Source organism: Acyrthosiphon pisum, chromosome A2 (assembly GCF_005508785.2).
Source record: "Acyrthosiphon pisum isolate AL4f chromosome A2, pea_aphid_22Mar2018_4r6ur, whole genome shotgun sequence".
NCBI lineage: Eukaryota > Metazoa > Arthropoda > Insecta > Hemiptera > Aphididae > Acyrthosiphon > Acyrthosiphon pisum.
In genome coordinates this window covers 95,962,921-95,972,125 of record NC_042495.1, presented here as the reverse complement: position 1 = coordinate 95,972,125, position 9,205 = coordinate 95,962,921, and the positions used below count along the sequence as shown (strand labels likewise).

The window sequence follows — 9,205 nt, the reverse complement described above, 5'->3', positions numbered from 1 at the left end:
TCTAAAAATAATTTAACACTATAATTATTATATATCTACCTTCGATGGAGGTATTGTCAGCATAATAGTTAGCGTAGTCGATGTCGTCACTGAATGATACGCCGCACCCGAACTTGGAGCGGCGGGTACGTCTCCAGTCAAGTCCGCTGTCCAACGACTCCACGGCTCTGGATTCGGTTGTCACGTGGAACAGCAACTTCTCCTGGACACTTTGGCCAAAGGTCAATTTCATTTCTTCTTTGCGCAACATATACATGCCGTACATTTGCGGGGCGTGGACTTGGCGTATCTTATTGATGTTGCACTGCAATATTAATCGACAATAATACTTATATATATAGGTGTTACACAAATATAACATTATTCACTAGGTAATCAATAACATTTTGTTGAGTTTAATAACTATTATAGGCTCTAGAGGTAAAAAATATACTATTTAAAGTAGGTAGATAAAAATTCGTTTAAAATATAAAATATTAGAATACCTACCTAGTCAAAATCTTAGTATGTAGTATTCTGATTTAGATAATATTTTATTTTATTTGAGTATGCTGTGTGAACCAGGAATTAACTCATCTGGTTACGTACAAGCGTTGCTTTTTGGATGAGATTACTATAACTCTATTTATAGCAGCGAGCATTTTTTGATAATATATTTTTTTTTCAGTTATTACATATTTACATTTGATTTTAAGTTCAACTTTAGTCAAAATTAGATATTTAAACGGAGATTAACGATTTTAGTTGTTTTATTCTAATTAAAAAATATTTTTACTGGGTATTTGAAACTTGTAAACTATATATTGTTATATTTTATTCATAATGATATATTTTGACGAAATATGAATTCAAATATGTTTTCAAAATATTTAGACGATGAAATCCGCTTTAAAGAGCCTATACACCTGAGTATTTTTTGTCGAGATCAATTCATTCTACATTTTGGTGCATACTATTTGCCTCCAGACGTACCTTAAATGTTGAGTACAGTTAAATCGTGAGTTAAATTTAGATTGAGTGGTTTTTGACCGTATAAAAATGCAATAAAATAATCTACTATTATTACCTGACATCAGTTGTAGATCGCCTGTGAGTAGATGACACAATATCAGGTACGGTCCACTCGGAAGTAGTAGAACAAATAATTATACCAAACAGTCAAATATAAAATCAAAACTAACACAATTTTCATTCTCACATTTAAACCATCTATCCGGCTGCAGTGCCTTTATTTTATATATTTTTTTATATTTATTTTATATTCTTTACTCATAAATAAATAAAAACAACAATATTCTCATCATTATACAAATATTTCTTTTTTTTTTTTTAATTTGTTAAATACCTATGTATTAATGTTTAATTTTGTTTATTTTATTAATTGTATTATAATAATAATAAATATTTTTACAAACCAACAGGTAATACAATACTTTAATTATATTATAACATTAATAAAATTACGTAAAATTATAATTGGTTGCACACCTTCTAAGCTAATGCTTGAGTTGAAGATGGTGAGTTCATAAAATAGTTACATAAACCATTTCTATATGTACCTAGTGGCTAGTGGTGGTAAAATATTTTAATTTTTAATTTTTTTTTTTCATTATCCGATAAATGATAAAATTATTGTTTGTGAGATGTTTTCTTCCAAACGAGCTTCCAAATAAGAAGGGAATCATTTATGAATTACCTATGTGTAGATAGTTAGTTAATTGGTTAAATATTTCTAATTATTCAGGCATGGATAGGTACTACAAACTTGAAAAGTTGAAACTATTGTACCTATGCAATCTTTGAAAATTTAATTTTTTTTTATCAAAAAAGTAGAAACTTGGTTGACAATGTTGTTGTACTTTTCTCCACCACTACATGCCATAAATTTATAAAAGCATAGTTCTTAGTTTTGGCGTTCATAATCGTGTGTAATAAAAATCACTCAGTAAAAAAAAAAAAAAAAATGTATTTTACTATAACTATGTACAGGTATCCCTAAATAAAATATATACTATCTAAACGTGAAAAAAGAAATAATTGTTTTTCCAGATTAAAGAAGTCCAAAACAATAGATCAGTTCTATCTGTAAAACAATTTTTTACAATCCTTTAAAAGTTTAAAATGTAGGTATAGGTCGAGGTATAGGTATTAGAATTTACACTCGAATTTACCTATATCGAAATTAATAAAAATAAAAAATTTAGTGCATTATTCAGAATTTTTAGAGCATTAAGATCCCAGGCTTAATAATGTTCATGATAATTAACCCAAAAAAAGTGGGGGGGGCAACTGCCTATACTCCTCCCTGCGGCCGCCATTGAATACCTATTAAAGGATTTGTAATGGTTGTGGCTTAAAATTAGTTTAATATTTTTACTTTTTATAATATAAATAAATGAAATATTTGTTCATAAATATTAGTACAATATTGAAAAATAAACACTTGCCCCAAAAATATGACGTCCTATGTGGCTGCCTATTTTGCCTGATGCTAAATCCCCCACTGAGTACACCTAAGGTTTTAAGAACACCAACACTTCAACATGCAACAGCTAGTCAACATCAATAATTGACGAACATAATCCACAAAGTTTTTTCACGACAGTGTCAGCGTGACAGTGTATCACTGTCAAACTCAGTACCTATTTTGATATCTGAGAAGCAACGAAAAAACAAATGTGATGCTAATGGGTGGGTACATAGTCCATCGATAATAGGTACCTATATAGTACGAGCATAGAATACATATTTATCCTTATTATGTGGTACGAGTGTTAAGTATATTAAATAGTGTTATACATTAATATACTGTTTAATAAATAATACTAATAACTAATAGGTGCAATTACGTGGCCAATGAACAATTGATATTGTGTATTACGCCGTGTCCAAAGTAAATGAATCACTAACTGCAGAAAGGGGACAAGTCCCCTTTATTCAATTTCGATTTTGTTATCATTTTTCATTAAGCACGCGTAAATACATCGTTTACTGCAGAAAGGAGTCTAATCCGACTGTCCAAATGCTAAATATAGTGTTTGAAAATTTCAGTTTAATACAGAAAAGGGACATGTTATGATTTCGTTTTTTGTCTCTCCCGAAAAGTTATAAAAAATGGACCTATCCCTAAGACCAGCTCTGGGGCTATCCCCTTCTGCACTTAGCGATTCAAATGCGTGAGATTTCTGTTCTGGCCATCATGTTCCAATTGCATCCGATGCGGCGAAATACAAGCTGTTTTGTTTTTCGACGCATCGGATGCAATTGGAACATGCTGGCCAGAACAGATATCTCAGTATCTCACGAACTCGCAGGATTTACTTTGGACACGGCGATTTACGGTCACTGATTAATCGTCGAGGTACTTACGATGGGAAATGTTTCTTTTACGATCCGCTCAATAGTATTGTAGCCCTTCATGTTCACATCGTTAAGCAGCGGACGGTACGTGTCATACATGTGGTAGTGCACGAACGACGAGGCACGTTTTAAAATATGGTCCGCAGCGTGCTCGGTAAACTTTGACTTGCCGGACGTGTACGTACTACTTGTGCCACCGCTATTGAATAAAACATTATAGTCTCGATTACAGTACATCATTGTCGGGAAGAAGAGCAGCGGACGAACGGAATATTATGATATTGAAACGTCTGCTGTTGGTGCGGTAAACTAACGATAAAAAGAAAACACGACAATCTTAATTAATAATGTTTATGGAAGTCTATGACTCCGTCTCAAAAGGGAATGATCACACTTTTTGCGTGCCACAAATGATGCGATTGGCGCGTCGAGAACCACGTGATCACGCAAACACCGGCGCGCGTACGGTGGGAGATGCGCTGCACTGACGAAAATCGGCCATCGGCCGTTGTCGGTTGACTGATTATTATTATTATAAGCAATATTTATGTTGTGTTTGAAGGGTTCAACAATTATCTATTTAACATTTTCACTAATTGATTAGATGTAAAATATAGTTAGTACGTATATGCAATTTCTTCTGTATTTGTACGCCAACTGCACAAATAACAATATTGATATTTGGATGGATGGATAGTAAAATAAAATTATACGTGAAATTAGTATTATAACTTATTATTGTTGATTGTTATTTATGGGTATTATGTTATCGTTGTCGACTGTCGTCCGTCATCGGTGATCGGTGCCCACGACTGGCGACCGTCGGACCGTCGGCACTGTTAATCTACGGACGATTATGACTAAAACTGTAGGTACATAATTATTTTTAAAATATTTATGATGTTACGAATTACGATGTTATAACACAGTTATTTAGTGTCACTGTCTTATCGACGTTGCTGATATCGCAAAATTAGTTGTATGACGTCCACTTAACGTAATATAGAGATACCTAACGGTGATATATTATATTATATTTCTGTGTCACTGTTAACCATTACAGCCGAATGCTAATTAAAGTCGGCCCCTATTTTTTTATTTAGCCGTCGATACAATGTGAATAATACAAAATAATAATTCGTGTATAAATATATTAGGGGAGACTGGCTTAATATGACATATTAGGGTAATATCAAATATGACACATTGATGTTTTGATTAGAATTATTGATATTTACGAACCGAATCCGCATTATATACGTGACAAACACGAACTACTACATGTAGTAGTTCGTGGTGACAAATAACCTACAAACAATTGTTGACGGTGACCACAGGTTTTGACCTTATCAGAGAATTTGATAACAAAAATGTGTTTTTTGTCTTATCAACTTTTTTTTTAATCATTTTTAAAAATTAATTTTAAAATATAAAACTTTATGTTCCTTCAATTTTTTTTATTCGAAGTTGAACATAAAAAGGCAAGCTGTACTAAAATTATTTTATAAATAAGCTTATTTTAATACTTTGGCCATAAAAACTTTGAAAAAAACTTGTATGATATCAGGCAAAATGACAAAGCAGTATTATTATATTATTTTCATATTTATATTATTATATTAATTATATTAAAATATATTTCTAAAGTGTTGCTATTTATAATAAAAAATTGATTAAACTATTAAATTGCAAACATTTTATAATTTATTTCTATTGCCCAGTATACAATGGTTGCTTATACAAATGTAGTGTATGTCATTTTACCCGACACTCCGGGTATAAGCCAGTCTCCCCTATATAAGACCTATAATCCAGTAATGTATAAGAATAATCCGATTTAAACCTTAAAAAATCACCTAACGCCAGAATCGCTAGTAGATTTATCTTAGCGTATTTTTTTTACCGCAGTGACCACTGGCCAATGAGCAACCTTTAGTATTCATAATCAATGCTGGGACTACAACTCTCATAAAAACCGTTATATTATTTTCATTACCTACCTAATTGTACACTAAATAATGGCCAGTATAATCATCTCCCGTTAAATTTAACCCACTCCTAACGGCTAACCGGCCGAATTAAAATCTGTTATCAGCCGGTTAAACGTAATCGAAGCATACCGATGATTGTAATACAGGCCCTAATTGTATTATACCTAATAATTAAAATAGAACATTTTAATTGTTTTCGTTTGGCCGCCGCGCTGTTTGATAGTTGATACCTATTATTATATTTATATTAGTAAAAATGTTTTGCGTCTTACGATAAGAGTAGGTATAAGACGCGAGCCACGGTTTGATCACCCCTTGGTAGCTGGTACATAATATAATAATATAAAAATAAAATAAACAATTCTGGTTTTGCTTTGTATAATTTTGAAACAAATCTACTTTACCGGACATCCTTTTTTTCAATTTTTTTTTTTTTTTTTAAATACGTGTTTTTTTATGCTGAATTCAAAACTGTTTGAAAAAATTCCCGCAAACTTACCGATTTAAAAGTTATGGCAATTCAAAGTTGTCGATATTATCAAATATTGCAGTGATTACGCGATACCAAATATTATATAGTTTATGTTAGAAATAGTTCGCTCAAATTTGCATGAAGTAGATAGCCAGATAGGTAAATATTAGGTACAATATAATTTTAATGAAATTAACGAGTATCGAAAGACGTTAACAAAAAAATCAATGTGTGTGATACATGGAAATTGTTTTATAATAATATGTAAAATTCAAATAATTATGCAGACAACACTTTTTGTCCGTTTGGCGTTTGCATAAAAATAAAAATAGGTATTTAATATTTATAATAATCAGATGTCGTACTAACTCGTGGCGTCGATGTTGTCGCTGCAGTGCTGTACATAGCACATTTTGTTCAAGTATGTCGTCGTGACGGTGGCGTATCTAGTAATTTTTTATTGGGCAAGAGAGGCTGATTAGTTACGTCATATTACATTACAAAAAAAAAACCATAATAACAGCAAAATTAGTTTAAAAAAAAAATTATATTTAAAATATTTTGGATGGGGCTATAGCCCGCTCAGCCGCTTGGATACGCCACTGGCCCGTGATGTTGAGGTGGTCGCTGCACCTTTTTTCAAGGGTCCTTCCATCATGGTGACCCAGCGTCCGATGGTTGTTGGCATGGAAAGTCAGAAATATTAATTGTTCTTGGCCAGGTCTCTTCTGGTAGTACACAAAGTAGTAAGTACAGTGGATACCTAAAGTTCATTATCGTTGTAGGTACTTTAATAAACTTTGAGATTTAGTATAGGTAACTTTTTTATAGTGTTTATTAATTTTAAATTATAAGTAAATACTGATTAGGTCGAAAATTTATGTTTGTCGACCGCCAACTCGCCATTCAAAATCAGTATTTGTCAGTTGGTGCAGTAAGATCGCTTCACACAAATACTTGTTCTTATAATATTTGTCTGGTTTATGTGTATAGGCGTATAGCCTAAGGTGCGATCAATGCGCCTACCAATACAAATTACAAAACAAACATAATTTTAAACAATAAACCGTAGAAACCAACAGGCCCTAACACGATTCAAGATAATATGATGGTATTAAAGCACAATATCTTAATTCGTGTGCCGTGATAATAATAGCGTACGTTGATATCAACCACGGTTTAAGAATACTTATATAATATATCTTAAACCGTGATATCAACGGTGTCATCGATCAGTGCATAAGCTATAAATATACCATGATGATAAAGAAGTTTTCTTTATCATGAAATATACTAAATAGAGTGTACACTGGCGAGTGGCGACGTCGACGCCCGACGGTGACAATAATAATAATCACATATTATAATAGTAATAATACAATATATACGATTACAAAATCGCGTAGTACCTATGTAGGTAATATATTGTATAATATTATTATTGTCTGTCTCAAATAATCTCCGGCGGGGTCAGATTCTCGTCCGGGTTCGGTCAGACCATACTTCGATTAAATCGGTTTTCGTCGTCAGCTTTCGTCTCCGACGATCGGCCGCGCTCAAAAAATTGTTAACCGTGTTAATCAAAAGCCAAAAATTCAAGCCAAGCCGCCCAAGCGGCTGTTGGAGTAGTAAAGACGTGTGGAGTGACGCTCCCGAGAGCGCGGCACTCGGCTCGTGTAAGCCACACCCATCACTGCCGCCATCCGCAGAGGCCCACGACTGCCCGAGGTAATTTGTATTTTGTGACATAATATTTTATATTATTTTTACTTATTTATGGTGTATTTATTGTACAACCCAAGGTGCAAACACTATTTTTGTATACAAACTACAAGACTACAAGACCGTAGCAGACTTGAGTATCTAACCAGTTACCAGTTAGTAGTTACCAAATCTATCAACCGGATTCCTCGACAAATCGCCGAGTCGGTGGACGGTGACTCGGTGCGCACTACGCGTGGTTCCCGGCGACCGGGGCACTCCGGCAGTCTGGCGTCTTCCATGTGACAACTGTGACAACTGGCAATAAGCTAAAAAAGCACTCAGACCTGTCAGGACGTCGGGTCAGTCTCTGTAGTCTGGCAGACGAACGGTTGTAGAGAAATACAAGCAGAACGTACGTAGGTATTTTAATAGTTTCGTTTAAACGTGAAATCGTCAAATCTTCCAAAAACGTTCTAAATATTGGCTGATATACAGAGCTATACACTGCAGGTTTTTCCATCGATAATATCTATATATTCCTTTTGGTAAGTTCGAACGAAAGACGTATAACATATTATATTCATCCGCAGCGATTCTATTCGATGACAATTATGAACCCACAAGTTGGCAGCAGGACGACACACACCACGACGGAGTTTACCGCGCACGCTGCGGTGCACTTGAAACGGCACTATCGTAACTCGCCGTTCCGCATCCATGATGACACCGCCCGTCCGCTGCTCGACAATATAAACAAAATAGGCTACGAGCGACTCGAAAACATAGTTCACAAAACATTTCCAAAGGTGAGTACCTATCACCACGATTCACCAATGACCGTATGGCGCAATGGCGTATTGACGATGATGGTTTTGAGGAGTGGCCACTCCATCAAAATTGCAAGGGTGGCTGGTAAATTATTAGATCCGAGATAATATATATTTAATATTGTAATAATATAATACCTACTTAACATAATTTCTTTTAAGAATTTAACGAAGAAGAAATCGAGATACGTCATTACGTCCTAATTTATAATATAATATAATAATATTTATGTACCTAGTACCTATAATAAAGCGATTATTATCAATATTCCATAACAAATGTGCATCATAAAAAAATAATAAGTTCTACTACCAATATCAGTTAATATTATAGGATTCTTTTCTTTGGTACCTACAGTATAGGTATTAAAATAATCGTCTGGGGATAAAAATAAAAATGTATACAATACGTCATCTTGTAAAGGTTACAGTGCGGGGGCGGTTTCGGTTGATAGGTACGTTTAAATAAAATTGGTGGGTCGTGGGTGGTATGTTCAAATCTTCGCTCCTATACAATACGTCATCTTGTAAAGGTTACAGTGCGGGGGCGGTTTCGGTTGATAGGTACGTTTAAATAAAATTGGTGGGTCGTGGGCGGTATGTTCAAATCTTCGCTCCTTAAGTAAAAATAGTTCAACACTCCATTGGTATGATGTATAGTGCTAGTGTATCACACGGTTATTAGTAAGTGTTATTAAAATATAACTTACTTAATATACACCTATCTACCTATATTATTATCGTTGGTTAGCAAATAATACCTACTATAATATATAAACTCACACATGTTTGTGGTTTAAAGCTATGAGCAAGGCTGGGCACTAACAAGTTAAAAAGTTAATTTTATTTTA

At 33.8% G+C, this 9,205-nt stretch overlaps 2 protein-coding genes across 5 annotated transcripts in view; one reads left to right on the top strand and one right to left on the bottom strand.

Annotated features, from left to right (window-relative positions):
• The window catches only part of LOC100573364 (protein mono-ADP-ribosyltransferase PARP12), a 7,460-nt gene extending 3,739 nt beyond the window's left edge, over nucleotides 1-3,721 (bottom strand). The window contains exons 1-2 of the mRNA XM_003245745.3: nucleotides 3,370-3,721; nucleotides 40-304 (exon numbers count right to left, since the gene is read on the bottom strand). Of these exons, the coding sequence (XP_003245793.1) occupies nucleotides 40-304; nucleotides 3,370-3,600 (496 nt within the window). The 5' untranslated portion in view covers nucleotides 3,601-3,721. The remainder of the gene's footprint in view (nucleotides 1-39; nucleotides 305-3,369) is intronic.
• A 3,493-nt stretch (nucleotides 3,722-7,214) lies between these two features.
• The window catches only part of LOC100573273 (probable poly [ADP-ribose] polymerase DDB_G0278045), a 13,756-nt gene continuing 11,765 nt past the window's right edge, over nucleotides 7,215-9,205 (top strand). Inside the window, exons 1-3 of one of the 4 annotated variants that reach the window (XM_008186676.3) lie at nucleotides 7,215-7,551; nucleotides 7,626-7,943; nucleotides 8,118-8,333. In XM_008186676.3, the coding sequence (XP_008184898.1) occupies nucleotides 8,130-8,333 (204 nt within the window). In that variant the 5' untranslated portion in view covers nucleotides 7,215-7,551; nucleotides 7,626-7,943; nucleotides 8,118-8,129. Of the gene's footprint in view, nucleotides 7,552-7,625; nucleotides 8,038-8,117; nucleotides 8,334-9,205 lie in introns of all 4 variants that reach the window. The other 3 variants (XM_008186677.3, XM_008186679.3, XM_008186680.3) reach the window with 3 other exon arrangements.